The sequence below is a fragment of the Nelumbo lutea genome, chromosome 4 (assembly GCF_056320005.1).
Source record: "Nelumbo lutea isolate HS-2025 chromosome 4, American lotus-T2T, whole genome shotgun sequence".
Lineage (NCBI taxonomy): Eukaryota > Viridiplantae > Streptophyta > Magnoliopsida > Proteales > Nelumbonaceae > Nelumbo > Nelumbo lutea.
Genome location: NC_142687.1, coordinates 26,560,609 through 26,584,442, shown reverse-complemented (window position 1 = coordinate 26,584,442; position 23,834 = coordinate 26,560,609). Strand labels below are relative to the sequence as shown.

At 36.9% G+C, this 23,834-nt stretch overlaps 1 protein-coding gene across 6 annotated transcripts; it reads right to left on the bottom strand.

Annotated features, from left to right (window-relative positions):
• Positions 1-786: 786 nt before the first annotated feature.
• On the bottom strand, positions 787-22,871 carry LOC148854745 (methionine aminopeptidase 1B, chloroplastic-like). 6 transcript variants are annotated; one of them, XR_016113044.1, is made up of 10 exons: positions 22,412-22,683; positions 22,100-22,184; positions 16,503-16,740; positions 11,952-12,113; positions 11,814-11,855; positions 7,126-7,197; positions 6,890-6,969; positions 5,052-5,149; positions 3,118-3,272; positions 787-1,221 (listed from the first exon to the last, which is right to left on the bottom strand). XR_016113044.1 is itself a non-coding variant. In XM_088985184.1 (10 exons), exons 1-10 carry the CDS (start codon positions 22,542-22,544, stop codon positions 1,076-1,078), a joined length of 1,104 nt encoding a protein of 367 aa, XP_088841310.1. In that variant the 5' UTR covers positions 22,545-22,871; the 3' UTR covers positions 787-1,075. The 6 variants fall into 6 exon arrangements, 4 of the variants coding, with proteins under 4 accessions (XP_088841310.1, XP_088841313.1, XP_088841312.1 ...); XM_088985184.1 differs by having other exon boundaries at positions 3,225-3,272; positions 22,412-22,871; XM_088985187.1 differs by having other exon boundaries at positions 3,225-3,272; positions 22,305-22,441.
• Positions 22,872-23,834: the final 963 nt, after the last annotated feature.

Here is a 23,834-nt window from a genome sequence, read left to right as displayed (position 1 = left end):
CCTGAAACCGGATTCATTCTCCTCTTTCAATCAGGGTCCTTTATTAACTTCTCTGTCCACTCTCTAGCCTTGAATTTTCCATTGTAAACATCAACCAGAAAAGGATGATCCTGTGATTGAAAATGGCTTGGAGATTGGACAGTTAGGGTTGTCCAATCAAAAATTATTTGGGGGAGGACCAACCAGTAATCTTAGTAGTGCCCCCTACCATACCCTTGATGAAGATGACAATACACCAAAATACCAAATGCTGATTGCTGATGCTAAACGAAAAGGAAATTGACTCTAAAATAGTTCGAACTTCAATGAGCGACATACTTGTCAGGAGAGAGAGAGATGTAACAAAATCTGTAGCCCATACATTTTTTTTTTGGACCAACATGTCTCTTGTACTGGCTTCAATAACTGCACTCACCCACCACACCTGGACCTCTTTAGTTCAAGGCTTCCAGCTACAATTTCTCTTTTCAGTTTTTCACAACGCTATCCTTGGAAATTTTTATATCCAATATGCAATAACTTGTGACGATTTTGATCCCCCCCCCCCCTTGAATGGTATTCATATTACAATTTTGTGGCATTTCTCAGCTAATGAAAACTCAATATGAGATTAAGAAAACAGTTAATCAGTACCGTATGAAAACACGGACTTCCCAATCCACACAGGCAAGGAAATTTACGGGAATAGTATCCCAATGAAAATAACTATATCCCTAAAAAATTCCTCAAAATAGTAAATAACAATAACCACACCAGCAATCTATTTTTCCATGCTAGGGAAAATGGTTTATTTTGAGGAAACCTTTTGAGTTAGCTGTGAATGCAGATAGTCTATAAATGTCTGTACAGGTTGCAAAGTTGTTCTACCGACTTCCTGTTCATGGTACAAGTGCTGCTATCTCAGGCAGGCAAATGGTCTATTTTGGTAAGGACTTTTTTATTTTCCTTTATTTTCGAAGTTTGTACAAGAAACAAGGGCCTTCTCGAGGGACAACGAAATATACTATTGAAAAAGAACAGCTCTTAAAAGGCATGCATCGCCCCAAAATTGCTAATAAAGTTACCATTTCTTATATCAGAACTTTGTCAAGATTTCAGCACCAGTCCTAGTAATCAATATAGTATGCTCAAACTGTGCGGCAAGGCTGCCATCAGCTGTAAGAGTTGTCCAATTGTCACTCCATGTTATGCACTCAATACTTCCAGCAGTAAGAATAGGTTCTGCAGTGAAAAAAAAAGTTGAAAATAAATGTGGAATAAGACTAGGTAAGGTGCAATTACAACGTTAACCTAAGATTTCAAAAAGTAATAAACACATGGAAAATATTTGGCTAGTCCCTGGAACATATTTTGGCCAGTCCCTCGTGTCTTAACCATTCAAACATCCCTACAGTGCTATATTATCATTATCATCCAAGTCTTGCCCAACTATTTGAGGCCAGCTACATGAATCCTGTTTCACCATTCTGTGTAGTGTCATATCCATTGTTAAAATATGAGTGCTTAAAATAATTTCTTATTACATCAACCCATGTCCTGTTTTTGGTCTGCCCCTAGCCCTTCTAACCCCTTCAACCTGCAATAGTTCGCTTCTTATGGATGATGTAGATGGTCCTCTATGCATGTGACCAAACCATCTTAGTCTACCCTCTCATTTTATCACCTGTGAGAGTTACTCTTAAATTCCTTCAAATGACTTCAATCCTGACTCTATCCTTTCTAGATTCTCCACTCATCCTCTCAACATACGCATGTCTGCCACTCATTTTTATGGACATGTTTCTTGATTATCCAGCACTTTGCTCTATAAAGAATTGCTGACCTTATTAACTAAAAAATTTTCCTTTTAACCAAAGTGGTATTGAACTATCACATGAGACTCTGGGTGTGTAGTGTGCCCCTACATTTTGCCAATCTTTCTCTAATCAAGTGGCATCCTCTCCCTTATTATGAATTATTGAACCAAGGTACCGAAAGAGATCACATTGTATCCTAATTTGCACTCCTATTATATTATTAAAATTACATAGCATATATTATGTTATAGTTGTACTTATTTTAAAACCTCTTGTTTCCAAGATAGCTTTCTATATATTGTTGAGTTTGAGTATAGCCAAATACAACCAATGCACTTCTAAACTGATCAAACCAAGCTCTGGGTGATTGCTTCAAACCATATAGACTTCTTCAATCTACATACATTTCCTTTATACACATCATTGTAAAATCCAGTTGAAAGGTCCATGTACACCTCTTGCAAAGTCGCCATTAAGAAAAGTATTCTTCACATCAAGTTGGAAGAGTGGCCAAGAGTATATAGCTTCTAGTGATAGAAGAATCAAGACTGAGCTCGTCTTTGCCATTGGTGCAAAAGTCTCCAACTAATGTATGCCATAAGTCTGAGTGTAACCTTTTGCAACCAGCCTCGCCTTGTACCTTTTTATACTTCCATCAGCCTTGTACTTCACTGTATAAACTCATCTGCACCCAATTGTCTCCTAGGCATCAGGTAAATCCACAATCTCTCATGTTTGATTTTTGATCAATGCTTTCATTTCCTCCTGTATAGCTACCCTTCACTTAGGTCTAGAGAGAGCCTCACTAACACTCCTAGGCATAGACATAGAGCCGAGGGAGGAAAGGAAGGCTTGATACGATGAGCATTCATCTTCTTGTTAGGGTTAAAATGCATTTTCTTGCAAAGGAAAATTTATAAGGTAGACCCCTCTTAATTGCATTATCAAGGGTATAATATTTCTATACCCACTACATGTCTAGATACAAACATCATTACCATGTATATGTACAGAAGTTGCAGGCAGCATATTATTCCATATTAAGTTGACCAAATGGCTGGAGCCAATCTTCATCCCTAATCTCCTACCCATGCTACATGACGGAGATTTGAGTTTACTTTTCTTTCTCCACTTCCAACCTTTTAATTGGCTTCCATGGATATGGTGTTGGCTTTACCACCTCCAACAAAACCAATGGTGAAAATTATTGTAGCAATTTCTGTTCTCTTAATTCAATTTATTTACTAGTACCTATACACCATTTAACAATAAAAGACAAATTATTTACTAGTATTCAATTATGCTAAGGGCGTGTGCATACTTTTGCAGTCATTGCTGGAAGATGCTTGTACTTGAAGAGAAATAAATGCTCTGCTTCACCTCATATCATTAAGTTTCCAGTCATTATAAACTTGAAAATGTACTCACCAATAGTAAATGTTTGGCCTTCAACCATGAACCCAGGTTTTTCATTGCCTGTCAAGCAATTCACAATCAAATTAAGAAGATAAGAAAGGCACTGACCAAATTAAAAACAGAAGAAACATTATAATTAAACTATTCAAGGGAATTCATCTGTCTAAAACAGGAAACTTCCTGTCTCTAAATATTCGTTTTTAACTTGGCAATTATTTAGTCAGTCATTGGTCTTGTAAAGGAATCTTTCTAAAGTAGCTTTATATTACTACTCATGAGTGTTATTTTAAAATTAGAAACTTATCCAATACGTCCAATACGATGCAGGACAAAAACTAACTACATTTAGAATAATAAAGGCCTCCCTTTACAATGACCAAATTAGACTCAAAAACTAACCCAAAACAACTCCTAATTGCATTAGAACCAAGACAAACCAGTAGGTAACCTATAGGGACATTCAAATAAGAATTCTAACTACTAAATCTGGAAATCAAAAGGGACAAGTGTAAAGAACATATTCATTTATTTTACAACCACTAAGGGCACTGGGAGTTTCATCACTACTATTGGACACAACCAAAACCAAAATAATCTGGTAAAGTTATCATCTTTCAGTCAAATGGCCCATTTTTGGAGATAGATATGTACCCCTTGGTGTATCCACCATTATGTAAATTGCCATGGCATTCAATTGGACTGGATTTGGTCCAATCCGATCCAGTCCAATGTGAGTCCATTATAAATGAACCAGGTCCAATCCAATCCAATGAATGTTCTGGACCAATTTGGACCGGTCCAATTCAATGTATAGTCCAATCTGTTAAAATTCATTTTGATTTAGATTGGTTCCAACTCAAACCTGGTCCATTGACACATATTCTTATCTTATATCAATGGACCAGATATTGGCTTAATCCAACCCAATCCAATATAAATTTGTTACGGAAGGACCAGGTCCAATCCAATCTATTAAATATTTTGGACTGGATTGGTCCAATCCAATGTCTTGTTGGTCCGTCCAATCCGTCCAAATTGATTTTGGACTAGACGGGGTCCAATCCAAAACCAGTCCATTGACACCCTTACTTGAAAGAAAGGAAGAAAACAACCAATTCTTTATGAACCAAAGCAATTTTTGTGACAATCTTTGTGAAAAATACATCCTTCTATTTTAGCAATCTTTAAAACATGAAAGAAACTAACTTGTCAAAAAAAGAAAAAAAAAACATGAAAGAAACTAATCTTAATTTCAAGTATGATTTTAGCATTTTAGGGGATCAAATTGGGCAATCTAATTCACTGATATACTTTTTCCTTCATAGATGCAGCCCTCCAATTTAGTCAGGGATGTGCAGTACAGTAAAAAGCATTATTCATCATAATCACCATCTAAGCCTTATCCCAACCATATGGGGTCGACTACATAAATTATGTTTCACAATTCCATTCTATTAAATGCTATATCCATTGTTAAATTATAAGCACATACTGTAAAAAAACATTATCATGGGAAATTTGGTTTATATGATAAATATATAATCAAAGAAGAAGATTTAGATGCACAACTCACAATAATACTGATTAAATTTGTTAGGAATCTTAGTGAGATAATTACCTTTTTCTTAGCTTGCCCAGAAAATAAATAGCATACTTTAGCATTTATCTTAGGGCCATTTATTTTCCTTTCCTTATTTAAAATAATATAAACTGGCTCATTAGGTTACATTCTACCGTGAAGAATTCAAAGATTGATCAAAATGTATTTTCTACAAATATAATAAGTTATGCCAAGTGAAGAGAATAATGTAAAAGAAATGAAAATAAGCTATTACTTACGGTAATGTAATATAATTGGTTCAGAGTGAAAGACTGCCCCTATGCCATGCCCAACGAATCTCTCCACCACATTATATCCAAATTTTTCAGCATGTTCACTGAGATAGTATGGTGTTAACAAAGTCAATCAGGATTCTCAAAAAATATTCCAACCCAAACTAAATATGCAAAACAACAGGAAGAGTTAGCAATAGATTGCATTATATATATTTTTATCATTAAATATATATTTTATTAAAATTCAGATTGTAAGGAGTTTATACAACTTGGTGATGGGATTGTTGATCCCCTTTAATCACTCTATTCTACCCCTCATTACAGTGCAGCCCAAAATAGTTGCTGTCTCAATGCCCCCTGATTTGCTAATCCATCAGCTAGCCCATTTGCACTTCTTCGGACCCATTTAAATTCAGCCTCAACCTTCTTTGCAATCTTCTCCACCTCCCTAATCATACGTTTAAACATCCATGGGGTATGGCTGCTATTTGTTGCCCATGAAATTACTACTTTTGAGTCCCCTTCCACTTCAACATGTCTGCATCCTAGTTGTTTGGCTAGCTTTAACCCTTGTAGTAGTGCCAATAGTTCAGCCTTCAGCGAATTTCCGTTGCCAATCCGTCCTGAGAACATACCCAATATCCTCCTGTCAGAGTTTCTTAATACTCTTCCAATTCTTGAGATGCCTGGATTTCCATAGGAGCCATCAAAATTCAGTTTTACTTTATTGCCTTCTAGTGGTTTCCACTCCAGCCTTACTTTATCTCTTACTCTCAAAGATTGTGCCACTTCGGACCATGTTCTTAGAATGTCTGCGACGGAAAAGACTTGAAAGCTGTCCAAGGGTTTTACCTAATAGATGGCATTATATCCTAAAGAATGGCTAATAACTGTTGGCATGAAGTCAATTTAATGATTAAATGAGGGGCATGTCAGTATGAAGTCAACTTAATATATCAGAAAGTAATAATTGCAGGCCAAATGGTACATTTCGTGGGGGTCATATGTCATAACTTACAGCTGGAACCAAATCCCATCTTCAGACTCTAAAGACCAATCACTGATTCTTTTTCACCAAATGAAACGTTTCTTTTTCTAATTGCGCATAAAGGAAAAGTTACATGTAGTAATAAAGGTACAATTCTTTGGTCAGGCATATACACTATTAAAGTGACTGAATACTAAAAAATGTAACTCACCATGGCCACATGGACAGTCTAATGTCTAAATGCCAGACCCGAAATAAATTAACTCAGTGACTGAGAACGATGCCAAGCCACATCACAGACATCCATAGTACATTTCAAAAAATAAACTCTCCCCCTCTAATTGGAAATCTTGCACATACTACATGCTTCCCAGCAATATTTTCATGTACATCTTATAAAACAAGAACATGGAGCATTCTCCAATCCAAGGTGGTAGTGGGCTGGCTACAAAATCTAGAAGCTATAGTGTGGTGTTTTAAGAATGAAATTAAAAAGTTCAACTGCATAACAAGAAGCTTGACAGTGAGAATACAATGGGTGGGGAGATCAGCAAACTCTATGGCTGATGGTCTTGCAAAGCAAGGGGTAAATAGGGAAAGTTTGTATTGGGCTCAAAAGTAGACTGAATCTGTTTTCTATCTTTCGTCTTTCTTCCTACTGTTAGAAGAGGACACAGCTCGTGCCTCTCCACGGGAAGCTTGTAACTGCATTAGTTTTTTATTAATGAAATTTATCCTTCTTATTTATCAAAAAAAAAAATCTAACATACAATTAACATAACTGATATACTAGTAAATTTCTTGATGTCAGTGTAGCTAGAAAAGAAAAATTAGAAAAGATTAAGCAACTTACCTGATCCTCTTTCCAATTTTCTTAAAGCTAGCACCATCTTTGCATACAGATATAGCCCTCTCCAAGCATTCTTCAGTTACCTAATATACAAGAAAATAATGAATTGGGACCCAGGTAGGAAAACAACGATCATGATGATGATAGATTGACAATAATAGCAGTATGTGTCATGTGCAAGTCTAGGACTAGTAGTAGCAGCAGCAGCAGTGTTCCTAAAGTTAGCAATGCAATTATACCTTCACAAGGCGTTTTGTAGCATCATTAACATTCCCACAAAGAAATGTCTTTGAAGTATCACCATGATAACCCTAAAATTGAAAGTAATCCAATCATATAATAAAGAGAAATATCAGTCATCGAAGATAAGAAGTGAACTACAAAATTTTGCAACTCATCAGCCTGTGAGGCATTTACATTATGTCCACTAAAAATTCAAAAGAAAATATACGTATTTAGTTAAACCAGTCTGCCTTGATTCTTGTTTTTCTTTGATTATGAAAACAATATTATTGAATCATGTCAAAATTGTTCCAGCTTGTGGACTCAATGGAATTCTTTCATTAGTTTTGATATTGGCAATATAGCTTATGCCTTTTCTTCCTATTTTATATATATACAATTCAAGGTGCAACCCCCCCCCCGCAAAACACAACACACATATCTATACACTTCAAGGTGCAAAAAACAAAAGGAGAAAAAAAAAAGAGTCAACATAAGGACAGGGATGGGTTAATGACCAAAGCTGTAGAAAAGTGCTTTGCTGCTTCTTAGAATTCAAAAGTTGTACTTTTGGAACAAATATCCTCTTTTTAATTCTAGGTGCAGTATTTGGATCCTCTGTTACAAGGATTAGGGGGAGATTTCAATGCCATCAGATTCTCTCATGACAAGAAGGGTGGTTCCATACTGCAGGTACAAGGGGTTTTGCTTTGTTAATCAATCTTCATGATCTTCATGATCTCCCCTTTCTGGGGCTGCATACACCTGGACAAATAACCAATCATATCCCACACTTGTCAAATTTGATCTTGCCAGAATGGGAAGAACACTTGGGCTGAGAGGAATAGTATAATTTTCTGTAATAAAGCTAAAAGTCCTGAAGATATCATTCAGAGAGCTGTGGCAAGCTGATTTCTTGGATATCTGTATCTGAGGAATTCAAAGTCTAAATTTGTCTTCTTTTTCTTGCTCTAATTTCTGGTGGAGAGTGTAACTGCTGTGGTTTTCAGGCTGCCCTTCTGGGTCTGAACCCAGTTTGTATGTTTTTTTGAGCTGAATAAAATTACTTTACCTTTTCCAAAAAAAAAAAAAAAGAATGGGAAGAACACTCCCCAGCCACTCATCAAGAAGACCTGTGCAGGCCTCTATCTGACTACTTGTCCACTCCCCTCTGCTCCTGGTCAAAGGTTGTATTCTTCACACCCCTAGGTTCTTCCTATTTCAAGAATTAATGACTAAGAGAAAATGGTTTCGTTCACAAGGTCTGGGATTGGTGGAATTCCTGTGAGGTTGTGGGTACAGGACCTCATGGCCAAGAAACTCCAATTCATTAAGAGAAAGATTAAGAACTAGGGGCACTGAAGGTTCAATGCAGACAGAGACAGCTTATCATTGATAAATGCGGTCTGTAGGGCTGCAAGTCAAGATATAACAGCCTCTGCCACTAGCAAGTCAATCTGGAAGAGCACTTACAAGGTTCTGCCACATTTCCTAGAAGGCATCTCCCTTAAGGCGGGAAACCGTGTCAGGTTAAGGTTCTTGCACAACTGCTGGTGTGGGAAAAGGCCTTTGGGTGCCTCTTTCCCCTCCCTATTTAGCACGCAGAAAACAAAAACATGGAAATGGTTGATATGTCATCCTGGCAGAATTCCTTTGGTGGATTGTCACCTAAATTCAGATGAAATCCCTATTATTGGGAGATTGGGCACCTGAAAGAGATGCTCAGCCTCCAAAATCACCATATTGACCCATACACTGAAGATAGAAGAATTTGGAAATGGGAGAAATCTGGGCCTTTTTCAGTCAATTCCATTGGCCATCACTTACATCATCCAACTCTACAAACTTCCTCCACAATATTTTCCTGGCCATTAAAATAACTTCTAAGGCAGCATTTCTTGTATGGATAGCTTTGCTTGGCAAGTGTCTAACCACGGATAAGCTCATCAGAAGAGGTCTTTCTATTCCTTCTACAAGCTACTCTTTCTGCAACCACCAATCTGCTGGATCAATTCTTTCTGCACTACTATTCTTAACAGAAAAAATCCAGGCCCATTACTTAACCACCTTTCAGGTGAACTGGGTCTTCCCTCAAACCATCTTGATCTTGGAAGCTTCAACCTGCTGGCACATTGAGGGCACAAGTAGAAAAGGCAGAATGGTCTGCCGGTGGATTCCTGCTACTGTAATGTTGACAGTGCAGATAGAAAGAAATACCCGGATTTTCATGAACAAATAATCCCAGCCTGATGAAGTCTGCTAAGATCATTTCTTGGGTCAGCTCAAATAACATAACTCAGACATGTAATTCTTGTAACTGCTATACTTTATCTTTTCTTTTTGCAAGCATAGAGATATGTATAGTCACTTACCGTATAAGTGTATAGGGAATTTTCCCTCATTTTTCCATAGAAATACAATTATACTTTGTTCTTTCTCAAAAAGATTAAGAAGCATTTTTCTGGCATTTCTGTAGGCTAATAATCTTTTCAGACCTAAATTGGCTCAACCAGTCAAACCATTTGAATCAGAATCCATTAGACTTTGTGGGTTCAGTAAACCACCATCAACCCAGATGAACCATTGAAAATCTGGGTTTTAGCAACACAGGCAGTTATCAGTAACCCATCCAGGTCATTGCTTTAATGTAGTTCCAGAAATAACAGTGAAGAGACTTGAACTTGCATCATATTTCTTGAAAGAAATGATATACATAATCACTGATCTACAACACTATTTGTGTTGTTTATCTAATATCTGTAATATTATAAGTTTTAACTAATATCTGTATTGATATGCATATTCTTTATTAGAAAAAGTCAATTTGCAAGACTCAAACCTCAACTAATGCATGAAAACGAGAGTAGCCATCCAGCCCTGACATGCACAGATGTCATTGGATCAACCTATTGGTCGAACATTTGACTCATAACCCAGTTGCCTTACTGGGGTTGTGAATAATCCAGGCCCCGAATTTTATCAAAAAAATAATAATAATGCAGGCCCCAAAACACTGCATTGTATATGCCATCCTCCCAGGCTGGATAGGTCTAGGGTGTTTAGGAAGTTGAATTTTTTGTACTAAAGATTAAGCACTCTTTTGAGTCAGGTTATTTCTTGTCTATTGTTATTTACTATGTAGAGGCCATTGCTGGGAAAATTGGCATTTATTATATAATTAATACTTTAAAAACTTACATGATGATGAATTAATGTTTTAAAAAGTATATGAAGCTTATGCCTCAAGGCAAGGCTCAAGGAAAACACCTCAAGACCCAACTCTGAGGCTTACATCACACATTTAGATGTCTTCTTTATGTGTTTGTATATGTAAATGTGCATACTACCTACATGTGACACTGTATGTGCTTATACCTATGTTTTTAACATATTTTAAGCCATTTTGAGGTATTATTTAACATTTAGGATTTCTTAAAAATTATTAAATGGTTCAGAAAGCACCTAAAATTCTTAAATTGTTGTTTCTGTGATCATTTATTAGGTGTTTTTCCTATGTAAAAACATACTTATGCATATTTCTGAACTTATCATTTTAATTTGATATTTTTATTTAAAATGTGGTAGATCAAGGGTTATGCCTGAAAGATTTAAAGGTCCTAGCACCTTGCCTCACATCCCTGTGTTCTTAAATGTTGTATATAATCAATTTTATCTCTGTTACCTATAAAAGATAATAAAGATATCATTTTTGTTGGTGCAAATGTATTGTATATTACAGTTAATGCACATAGGCTAAAAGGAAAATTTTGTAAAGCAATTAGGAAGTCAGAAATGTTCAATGTTGTATGAGCTGATTGTTGGGCAGGATCAGTGTGAAAGAAATGCAAATGTTAAGATGGATTAGTGGAAAACTAGAAAGGATAAGATCAGAAATGATTTATTTAAAGGAAACCAGGAGTGGCTCCAATAGGAAATAAAATGAGGAAAAGTAGATTAAGATGGCCTCTTCATGTCTAAATTGGTTTGGTCACATGCAGAGAAGACCATTCACAACATAAGTGAGAAATGATCTATTACAAGTTGAAGGGTCTAGAAGAGATAGGGGCAGGCCAAAAAGGACACGGATTGAAGTAGTGAGAAATGATTTAAGGGCCCATAACTTAAAACTGGATATAGCAGTGAACAGAGAGGAATGGTGGAACAGGATTCGTGTAGCCAACACCATATGGTTGGGACAAGTCTTAGTTGAGCTGAGTTAGTACATTAGAATGAAAACAGAAAAATATAATTTTGGCCATTAGAATGTCATATATATATGCTTCTGCCTACTTGCTTAACTAAAAGTCATTTATAGTAGTGTTACCAGTCTGCAATCAACAATGTTTTTATAATTTTATGAAATATCAATCATAAATTGATATAGTTTCCCTGCTAAGTTTCTTAATATGTGCCATATTGATATGTTTCCAAAAGTATCATTCCAACTTGTAAGTGATAAAAACATCCATCAAAATCAAAATTTAAGGCCATGAAGAGACAAAAAGGCGAGCATCCATTCAACTAACTCAGAGAATCAAACATAAAATTATCATAGATGTTGCCAAAATAGATGTAATGATGTATATCATATTAAGTGTTTTATAGTAAATAATAGAACACTGGTAAATAACTGAATGATGAAAGACAAAAACCAGTAGAAGCATATGTGATTAAACTGAAACAAAGGAACTATTTATGAACATACATTCAAGAAGACAGTAACATCAATGTTTATTATATCACCATCCTGCACAAGAGATTATCATCAGTGTAAAAAACAAGACCTTCAACTCTAAGGTTTGCTGTATAAAGCATCGCAGATTCAGCACTAAGTAAACAAAACCTGTAGCTGGCGTGAATCAGGTATCCCATGGCACATGCACTCATTAACTGATGTGCATACACTTTTTGGAAATCCTCCATAGCCAAGAGGTGAAGGATAAGCACCAGCATCAATGATCATCTTGTGCACTGCGTTGTCAATTTCGTTTGTTGTTACGGATGGCTGATAAAGACATACAGATGCAATGTAACAGATCCTTTTTAAGCAAAGTCATGTCATGTAAGACAATCAATGACATGTAAGGGAAAAAGTATTGAAATAAACAATTTAAACAAGAAGACCAAAATCATATTTAGTTGAGAAAACATTCAGTTAAAGGAATCTGCTTGATCCAAATACTTATGCATGTCTACATGTATCTGTACTTCCTATCACTTCAAAGAATAAAATGATTAACAAAGAAACGAGTGCAGAATGCTTAAAACTTTTTCAACATTGATGTTAGACCAGATATCTGTTCCCAGAAAATTATTTAAGGTCTCTTATGCAAAAAACTTCTACCATGTTGGGAAAATACTCTGATTTCTAGGGATAAAAAGAATATAATCAGATTAAGGATGCACCTAAAAGGAAATCACAGATTGTGTATATTAAACCATCCATTCCCTTCTTTAACTCAAAAGAAATACATAAAATATATATATATATATATATCATTCTGGCATGGACAAGCTTCAATACATCTCGGGTCTTCCCACCTTAATCCTGGCTAAGTTCTCTGCTAATGAGTTAGACAACCACAGGATCCACCTGAACAAGCAATCCACCTTGAAGCCAAAGTAGAAGCCTCTATAATGTTATCCCTCAGTGGTCATGTGTCCAAATGGCCACTGCTTATTTGACCATTCAGCACTTGAGAATCACCCTCAATCTCCAACCTAGTGATAGAATCTTATTATGGTTTATGGGTAGTTACAAATTTACAATAGATTCCTGGTCCTGAATACGCCATAACAATGATTCCCTCCAAAAGCTTGCCAAGATATTACCAGATCCAAACCTTCTATTCTTTTCATCATTACTACAATTACAGCAGCAATACTATAGGCAGTTGGGTCAGAGGTCCAACCTAATCTATTAATTTTAGGAAGTTTTAGAACTATAGATCCTTGGAAGTTATTTTGTTCTTAAGTGTGTAAAAGAAATTGCAGACAATGGATATGGATCCATCTGGATTCGGCTCATTTTGTATCTGGATCCATCCAGCTTGTTCTTACTATGAATTACATCAAACCCCAGTTGATTTGGATCTCCATGATGAGCAAAGTGACCCCAAATACCTTTTTTTTTGTGTGTAGGGGATCTACCCCTATTTTCACTTGTACACAGCATATAATGCAAATGTACCTTATCTTTTTTAATCTAAATTGATATATACATTAAACTAAGAAACTAAACTATCACATAGTCTTATCCTACTACTCCCAAATCTATCCTCCCATATCAATTGACACATATCCACTAGAGGATTAGCATAAGTACCTCTCTCAGTTTGATATATAGCTCTATTGGCTAAATAGCCAGCACAGGCATTTGCTTTTCAGTCACCCACTGAGTGCATACCTGGTTGATTTGGTTTCCATGAGTTAGCATAGTGACAACACTTTCTTGCAACCCTACAAAATGTAAGACGGAAATTCTAACAATCAAGAGTAAAACCAAATTACACAATGAATGATTGCCTTTTCTCCTAACCAAAATGACATTAAAAAAAAAAAGAAAAAACCTCTAACAAATGGAAAAATAGAGGCTACCATAAAGGTCTCCTAGCTTACTATGAGAACTAAGAACTGCTAAGCTAGCCTAATATGTGTTGTGTGCATTCACATGGTCTACAATCATACCAAGACAAGTTAGAAATATCAACATAGCCTAACATGTTAACCGATTGGTTCAAGTGTAAAATCAAATCATCCAATGTGTGCATGCCTGGATGATTTGGTTTTGATGAATTAACATGGTGACAGCACTTTCTTGCAACCTTACAATAAAACACAGAAATTCTAACAATTGATTATAAAATAAATTACCCAGTGAGTGATTGCCTTCTATCCAAACCCAAATGACATAAAAAGTTAAAAACAACCCACTAACATATGGAAAAAATAGAAGCTACCTCCAAGGCCTACTACTATGACAATCAAAAATCGCTAAGGTGGCCTAATGTGTGTTGTGTTAGCTCACATGGACTATTATCTTACCAAGAGTCCTAGACAAATTAGTAATATCGAGCTAGCCTAACATGTTAAGTGTTTGGTTCAGGTGAAAAATCAAATCCCAATGAGTGCATACCTGGTTGATTTGGTTTCCATGAGTTAACATGGTGACAACACTTTCTTGCAATCCTACAAAATATAATAGGGAAATTCTAACAATCAAGGGTAAAACCAAATTACCCAATGACTGATTGCCTTTTCTCCCAACCCAAATGACATAAAAACAGTCCTCTAACATAAGGAAAAGTAAAGGCTACCTCTAAGGTCTCCTACCTTACTATGAGAATTAAGAACTACTAAGCTAGCCTAATATGTTGTGTGTGCTCACATGGTCTACGATCATACCAAGACAAGTTAGAAATATCAACATAGCCTAACATGTTAAGCGATTGGTTCAAGTGAAAAATTCAAAGACTATTGGTTCAAGCTAGAAATATCAACATAATACTTTTGTATAAAACACTATTGTACAGAGGACCATACTTGTATATTTTTTCTCAGTTAATAAGTTTATACTTTACTTTTCGCAAAAAAAATCACCCAATGCGTGCATTTCTGGATGATTTGGTTTTGATGAATTAATATGGTGACAGCACTTTCTTGCAACCCTACAATAAAACACAGAAATTCTAACAATCAATTGTAAAACCAACCCAGGGAGTGACTGCCTTTTCTCCTAACCCTAATGACATAAAAACAACCCACTAACATATGGAGAAATAGAGGCTACCTCCAAGGTCTACTACCTTACTATGACAATCAAAAACCGCTATGGTGGCATAATGTGTGTTCTGTGTGCTCACATGGACTACTAGTACTATCTTACCAAGACAAGTTAGTAATATCAGGCTAGCCTGGCATGTTAAGCGATTGGTTCAGGTGAAAAATCAAATCACCCAATGAGTGCATGCCTGGTTGATTTGGTTTCCATGAGTTAACATGGTGACAACACTTTCTTGCAACCCTACAAAATATAAGACAGAAATTCTAATGATCCAGGGTAATACCAAATTACCCAATGAGTGATTGCCTTTTCTCCTAACCTAACAAAAACAGCCCTCTAACAAATGGAAAACTAGAGGCTACCTCCAAGGTCTCCTACCTTACTATGAGAATTAAGAACTGCTAAGCTAGCCTAATATGTTTTGTGTGAGCTCACATGGTCTACAATCATACCAAGAAAAGTTAGAAACACGGAAATCCTACAATGAAACATGTTAAGCAATTGGTTCAAGTAAAAAAATCAAATTACCTAATGTGTGCATGGCTGGATTATCTGGTTTCGATGAATTAACATGGTGACAACACTTTGTTGCAACCCTACAATGAAACACGGAAATCCTAACAATCAATTGTAAAACCAAGTTACCCAGTTAGTGATAATCTTGTAGAAACATCCTACCTAGCTGATGAGTTAGAATACTATGAAGGTTTTATTCATGTAGAATGCTGATCACCTCCATCAAGGAACTCCTTAATGACTTCATTTATTGGATTTAACCAGTCCTAAGTTCCTAACCTCTGGCTACTTTGGCACAAGTGGCCGCTCTCAGGTCTCATGACAGCTGAAACTAAAAAAAAAAAACATAGAATAATAATCCATATCCAGGAATCAATCCTTTTGTCGTATTGATACTGCTCTAATTTCTTCCAACTTGAACACAAATATTTTCTTCCAATATACTCCAAGTGAGCCCTTCCACACAATTCATCAAAAAGAATCTAAAGAATACAGAATCTCCAGGTAAAGTTACCAAAAAACTATCTCAATCTCCATCTGCTTTGTCTTTCTTTGTTTTTGATCATTAACAATCAGAAGTGTCTTTAATAATGAAAGAAGATGCACCTGCTATGAAGAGAATCTAATAGAAGTGAAGATAAATAGTTAGAACACAAGACAGCAAATAGCTGAACAAACCAAAAACATACACGGTGGATGTTCCCAATCTCCATCTGTCAACAATTCCATTCCCATCCATGCCCAACTTGGAGATCCAAGCGCACTAGTGATGTGGGAGTCTATGCTCCACTCTACAATTAATATGCACATTACCCTGATGTTTGTGAATTCATAGGAACAACTTATGGGTGACACAAGTATGATGATACAGTGCAGAGATAATCAAGAGATCGGGATTTTTTATCAATTAGAGATTGCCATATTTAATATCATAGCAATGGATTCACTTGAATGTGTATCTTGATAATGAAAATGATTTAACTGTATCATTACACATTTTAATAATAAGAACTTTATTTATGAAGATTACAAAACTTAAAGGTAAAGCAGAGAGAACAGTAATCTGATAAAAAATAATTAGTTCTCAAATCTCACCCTGACCAATGTGCCTGCATAGTCTAGGACACGAGCAGCAAGCTCACATGCAGTCCTCATGTGGGCAATGGCCCCAGAGTCATGAATCTGAGCTTCACTGGACAGTTCAGGTAGCAAAGTTGTAGTTACATATGGTGGCTTTGGAATGTGATCTGGAACTGGAAGAGGTGCTGAGACCTTTCCCCGCCTTAAAGGTGGTATTCTCCTAAAAGGTTTTGTTGTTCGAAGTTCACGTTCTCTGTAAATGATTGGACAATGACGGCAAAAGTAAACATAAGAAATCACTTAATGATAACATGACCTTCATAAAAAAACAGAACAAACTAATGAGAACCAGACAATGAGTAAAAAGTAGCATAAGAAGTGATTTAATGAGAATGTCTATTGACCAAGACACCGCAAAGCTCATGTGTTTAGCCTATGCCTTTACTTGGTCAGACACTTTTTGTAGTATGTTGATGATACACCAAGTTGAACATAGAAAAAGAATATTAGAGCTTAGCTCTCCAAGACATGAAAATGTTTTAGCAAGAGGCAAAAAAGAGTTTCTGATTGCAGTAGGTCCACGTTAATATAAGGATGTTTGAGCACTATTTGGTTGTATTGGTTATGGATGAGTAAATTAAACATTGATATAAGGAGCTTTTGTGGTGCATGTTGTTTTCTAATGAAAAGAATCTTGAACGTAGAAGTTAAAAATATGGTTGAAACTATAAAGAGATGCACTAAAATCCTGGATGCAGCCCACTATAACTGATCGGATCTTCACATTTCACAGTAAATGAATATGTTGTTGATTACATAGATTGGACATTTTTTGGAGTGGGCAATGCAAAATTGTGGATTTGGTGAGAAATGGAGGAGATGGATTAGGGGCTGCATTCAACCATGCCATCATTCAGTGATGGTAAATGGAAGAGTGAAAGGAATTTTTTAGCAAAGAGAGGACTCAGGTAAGGAGACACACTATCCCTCTTCTCGTTTTACCTTAATAGTGGTTGTATTTAGCTAGTTAATACCCCTAGTTGATTCTCTAGGCATCATTAAGGGTTGGAGGGTGGGGAGGAATAGAGTGTGAATTGCCAATTTACAATTTGCTAACAACATTAAATTTTTTTTGTGAAGATAGGGGAGAGGAGGATATTAGGAAACTTAGGCCATTATACATTGCTTTGTAAAAATCTCTAATTTGAACAAAAGTAGTTTAGCCAGAATTAACTTAGAAAGAGAGGTGGTGGAAGGATAGGATAGAACCATAGTGTGCTCTATGGTCTGAGTGGCCAATGAAACATTTGGTCCTTCCTTTAAGGGGTAATCCAAAAAGTATCACCTTTTGGAGTCCAATATTGGATAAGTTCACGAAAAGACTAGCAACTTAGGAGATAAATTATGTATCCCTAGGAGATAGGATCACCCAAATTAGGGCCGCTCTGTCCAATTTACCCATCTATTATCTCTCAGGTTTTAGGGACCCCTCAGTGATAGCAAATATAATGGAGGAAATAATGAGGGATTTCTTGTGGGAACCCAGGGAATTAAAGAAAGACCATTTGATTAATTAGCAATTTGTGGAAATAACAAAGAATGAGGGTGGACTAGGTTTGGGGAGAATTGTGAAGAAAAATAGCACTCTCCTTTGTAGGTAGCGGAGGAGGTTCCCTTTGGATACGAACACACTGTGGCATAAAGTCGTTAAAAGCATTCATGGACTGTCCTCAACTGGGTAGGATCCCAGTGTACAGGTTCTCATTGTACATGAGCTGATGTATTTGGTTTTCTTTTTGCAATACAATACTTTACCTTCTTCGAAAAAATGGCTAGGATGCCAGCTTGAATACTAGAGTTTCCTTATCTTCCCCTTGGAAAGCTATTTTTTCCATTTGACCATCTTTCCCCCCAATTCCTTGGGTATGATTCTCAAGGAATAAAATCAAATTTTGGGAAGACATCTGGTGGGGAGACATCCCTCTTAATGATAGACTCCTTGTTCTCTTCTCTATCTCCTCTTAACAAAAACAAAGTCATTTCCCATTGCTTCTCTTACTCTTTTGGTTTCTCATTGAACTTGGGTTTAGAAGGAGTTTGAGGGACTTTGAACCTCCAAAAGTTTTATCATTATTAGCTTTCCTCAAGGTCCAAGGATGTTTGTTATTAATGAACCTGTCCCTAATGGAAGAATCTGAACCTTAACCCATTATGGCTTATTCTCTTGTGCTTCTTCTTTCAAAGCATCTTTTTTGCAACCTTTATAAAAGATCTGCGGCTTGGGCCGATCCCTCCTAAGATTAGGTTTTTGCTTGGGAAATCACTTATGGAAAAAGTAATACCTGTGATATGATCAAAGGGAGAAGGCCTTATTCATGCCTCACTTAGTGTATGTTTCCTTTGCAAAGAACAAAGGAAAACAGATTTGCACCTGCTAATCTCCTTCCAATTTGTGTCACATGTTTGGGACTTCTTTTTCACTTTGTTTGGTAGCAATTGGAATCCACCATCTGCCTAATCTATTCAGTGTAGCATTCTTCTCTCCACCGAAGATGAGAAGCTGAACACTTTGGAGGTGTGTTAGAACAGCCATTGTAAGGTGTATGGGAGGAGAGAAATGCAAGAATACATGGGCTAGAATAGTGGCAAGTATACACGGGCTAGAGCATAATGGATGGGGGGCTGGAATCAGAGCTAGGACCACAAGCAATTCTCCTTGGAAAGCCATTCATGAGCTGCTACCAGTTTTCTCCCCTAATATCAGGTATGATTTGAATTCCGGTAACTCCATAAAATTTTGGGAACAAACCTGGGTGGGGAGTGCCCCTCTAAAGGATCAGTTCCCTTCTTTGTATGCTCTTTCTTATTTGAAAAATGAGTCAATCTCGTCCTTCACCACCCTGTCCTCTTCCACTTCTGGGATTGGGTGAAACTTGGATCTAAGAAGGGATTTGAGGGACTCAAACTTTGACAATATTTTGAGCTTTATTGCACTTCTTGATAACGTTGTCTTAGACCCCACTAGGGCGGATTCTAGAATTTGGACACCTACACCCAACGGCATCTTTTCTTGTGCTTCTTTCTTCAAAGTCTTAAGTCAACCCACCAGTCCTACCTTTCCCCCTTTTCCTGTTGATGAGGTTTGGTGCAGAGCAATACCTCCTAGGGTTGGTAGTTTTTGTTGGGAAGCCTATCTGGAAAGAACCAACACAGGTGATCTACTCCAAAAGAAGAGACCCAATACTTGTTTGTCACCTCAGTGGTGTGTTCTTTGTAAAGCGGATGGGGAGATTGGTTTTCACCTTGGTATCTTACAATTTTGCGAGGTCAATTTGGGAATGGGCTTTGTCCCTTTTTGGATGTAGTTGGAATCCTCCATCAGACTTGCAAGGCCTTTTTTCCCCTTCTTTTTTCAGGTGGCGGATGAAAAGGGGATGGACAATGTGGAGAGGACTAAGGGCCACAGTATGTTGGACACTTTGGGAAGAAAGAAACTCTAGGATTTTCTTAGAAGCTCAGAGAGGAGCAGCAGATCTGAGGGCTATCATTCATATTAGGGCGGTATAGTGGATGAAATCTTTGGAGCTTTTCACAGATTACACTGTGGATGACATGCTAAGGAAAAGGGGTGAAATTGCAAATTGCACACAGACTAAGTCAGTAATGAGTGTGGCTTGGACCCCTCCACTTGGTGGATTCGTGAAACTAAACTTTGATGGGTGTAGCAGGGGGGAAATCCGGGAAAATTGGGGATTGGGGGCGTTTTTAGGGATGAAAATGGGGTCATCTCTGCCATGTTCTCAGGCCCAATTGGAATGGGTGACTCCCTTAGAGCTGAGATCTTTGCAGTTATGGAAAGAGTCCAGAAAGCTAAGGAGTTGAACATCAGGAAACTCTTAATTGAAGGGGATTCAGAGGTGGTGATAGGGTGGCTGATTAAAGATCACTGTGGCTTATGGAAGTACAATAATGAGAGGAAGAAATTCAAGTGACTAGTGCGGGAGATGGAAGTTAAGATACATTGGGTTAAAAGATCGGCTAATTCCCTAGCTGACGGTTTAGCTAAACAAGGGGCAGAAAGGGATTCACTGTTTTGGGCTAAGCTGTAACTATAGTGTGTTTTCTTTCTTTTTTTCCTTTTCTTGAGGTTCTTTGTTGCTCTTGGAAGATAAGCGTGTTTGTCTTCCTATTGTAAATCTTCTATTGATGAGTTAATGAAAGTGTTATTGATCAAAAAAAAAAAAAAAAAGAAATGCAAGAATATCCAAAGACACTACCCATGGAGTAGATAACATCATTGAAAATGTAAAGCTAAAGGTTATTTATTGGGTCAAGATACTAGAGACCTTCCAACACTTCTCAAATGATGACTTATTAAGGAATTGGTAGTAGCTGGCTTCCTCTAATGCTACACCTTTGTGGTCCCCACCACTCAACAGCTGGATTAGATTGGACTTTGATGGGAGAATTTTGGGGAACTGAGGCCTGTCTGGAGTAGGGGGAGTTATTAGAAACTCTAAGGGAAATATCTTGGCAGTATACTCTGGTCTGGTGAGACTGGGGATTCCATTTGGGGAATTATCTTGACAGTATACTCTAAGGGGAATATCTTTGGCTGGTCAAATCAGTGAACTTTAAAAATATTCTAATAGAAGAGGATTCAAAAATGGTAACATGATGTATGAAGAATGAGGAAGGACCCGTTGGGAACATGGCTTAACATCTTTATGGGTTTCTCAGCTCATGTAACGCCAAAATCCACTATGTGAAAGCCCTCCCAAATGGGCACAAAAAGGGAGCATGGCAACAAAGACATATGAGAAGGGAAATAAGAAAGTTAGCTGCTGAACTGAGATGCTTATAAATTTGGAGCCCAAGGTCAGCAAGCAATTTGGAGGATGGAAATGCCAAGGCAGAGGAAGGCAGAATGCGTTATTCTGAGGAATTATAAACCTAGTTAAGGGCTTATAAAGTATAACTGTAAGAAAGCTAGCCTCGGCTAGCTATCTTAGTGGGTGTAATATATGATGTAATCTCCCTTCTTTTGGAATACGTGGCTCCCTCTATATACTCTATTATTATTATTATTATCATACCATGTGCTGTGGCTAATTAAAAATAGCCAAAACCAGAAATAGGTTCCCATTACTGACATGGACTTGCCTATCCTCTATACGGTGATCTTATGGCTATCAACCTACTCCCACCTTTCTAAACATGACATATATCATACAAGTATCAAAATGTGATATTTTTCACAACATCTGTCTAAAGATATAGGCATCACATCAAACAGATCGTAATGTCTTAAGTAAGTTAAGTGAGCATCGAGACTCAAAAGGTCCGGCCAATATCCATCTGATCCAACCAAACAATCTTGGAATTGCTACTTTTGTCAATTTCTTATTAATAAAATCATTATTCATTTATCAAAAAAAAAAAAAACTATTGTTCTTCCACAGGTTCACTTCCTTGTAGAAAATTACAAACATTAATGAACACAGACCATTATGCTTGGAAGAAACTAAGGAACTTGTATTTTAATGAAAAATAAATAAATTATTAACAAACACTAATGTCCAAGGCTCTTGTGTAGCAACCCAACAACATACCTCCTTATTCGCATAGCCTCTTCCAACCCTGATATCTTCTTCGAAATAATTACAATATGCTTTTGCACAAGTTGACTTTGTTTTCCTAAATTACATGATAACGATGAAGCATTTACCAAAAAACAGCCAAACAGAAAAAAAAAAATTGGTTGCAACAATTGGTCGAAAAGCATTGATAAATAAAATATTCAAGTTGGCTACTAACAAATTCAAAAAGTAACGATGAATTCGTTATGTCACAGTGAACTGATGGTGCTGACCATGATAAGTCTTAAACATGCAAACATGGAACATCGAGAATAGTGGTCAGACCTGATGAAATAGAAGGTGAGAAGCTCAAAGGGGCACCCATGAAAAGAGTAGGCGATGATAAGGACTCCCCGAGAAGGGAAGAAGAAAGTTGGAGAGATGGCGATGCATAAGGGAGCAACGCAGCGAACGCCATGGCTGTTCAGTGGGTATTTTCGCGGGAAATTTTTTATAGTTTTGAGGAGGAGAGGGGTAAGGATTAACCAGCAGCAATCGATTTGGTTCGGGTTGAATCGAGTCTTTGATTTCTCCCAAGTCCCAACCCAACGAAGAAGAACAAAGGATAACGTAATAAGGCGTTACTACGCTACGTTTTGGCCCATCGTTACTTAGAGTCTTGAGCAATCCAAATTGTGGCTTGAGATCCGATCACAATGCGAGTTAAAATCAGCCCCCCCCACAATCTCCAACAGCATATCTCCGCAGTGTATTGCTCGATGATAATATCAGAAATGATGATGTCAGGAGATGTTCCCAATACATGATGAAGATGTGCTGTGGGACATTGTGAAGGGCAATTTTGTGGGGTTGATTTGATCTCTCACAATGTGCACCTTTGTGAGCTGTTGATTGTTGCGTCGCTGCAGGGCTCATGGTTCAAAGTATGATAGGATATGCCTTGTATCAGGCATGTATCATATCTTTTGAAAATGATACAGTCTGAAAGGCCTATTTTCAGGTGTTTCGGACCCCCAATTTTTTTTAATAATAAAAAACAGGTAATAAGTTTTTCAAAAAACACCAAACTTTGAAACAAAAGCTAAAAAAAATAGAGTTTCGGCCATTTCTAAGTGCCAATACCATATGGCCAAAACTCATATCATATCGATACTTTGAACCTCCCATGGGACTAGGGGTAATCATGGGCCGAGACAGTCCAGCTCAATGGGAAGATATCAATTTAGTACCCTGAACTTTGGTACAATTTCAAGTTAGTACTCGAATTTAAAAACGGCTCATTGTAGTATTCAAACTTTTGAAAACTGTTAATTTATTATTGGTTATTCTCCTTAGTAATCCCTTGGTTAACTGATGCACGCGATGTCATATGTAATTTATAACATTTTGAAATTCTAAAATTATCTTTTGAATTTCACTTTAGTACCCTGAATTTTGAGGGTAGTGTCAAATTAATATCTAAACTTTCAAAGGTATTATTGCAGTACCTAAATTTTCAAAAGTGTCAAGTTGGTCCTTAAGGGTAACTGATCATCACTGGTCTATTGAAAATATCAAAATTACCCTTCAAAAGAAAACATTGTTTAAAAAAATGTTCAACTATGATGTTGAAAAGATATGATATCCAAAAAAACAACGAACAAATAAATTAGAATCATAAATGTGATAACAAATAAGGTGTTATTTATCAAAATTCATGAATGAATTTTGATTGATCAAAACTCTTTTCATATCATATCTTTTCTGC

Excerpts from the sequence above, each read along its gene's own strand:
- LOC148854745 (XM_088985184.1), bottom strand. The coding sequence starts at position 22,544 with ATGGCGTTCGCTGCGTTGCTCCCTTATGCATCGCCATCTCTCCAACTT. Across the intron at positions 11,856-11,951 it reads CTGATTCACGCCAGCTACAG|GATGGTGATATAATAAACAT; the intron begins GTTTTGTTTACT and ends TCTCTTGTGCAG. Across the intron at positions 1,222-3,224 it reads AGGCCAAACATTTACTATTG|AACCTATTCTTACTGCTGGA; the intron begins GTGAGTACATTT and ends TTTTCACTGCAG.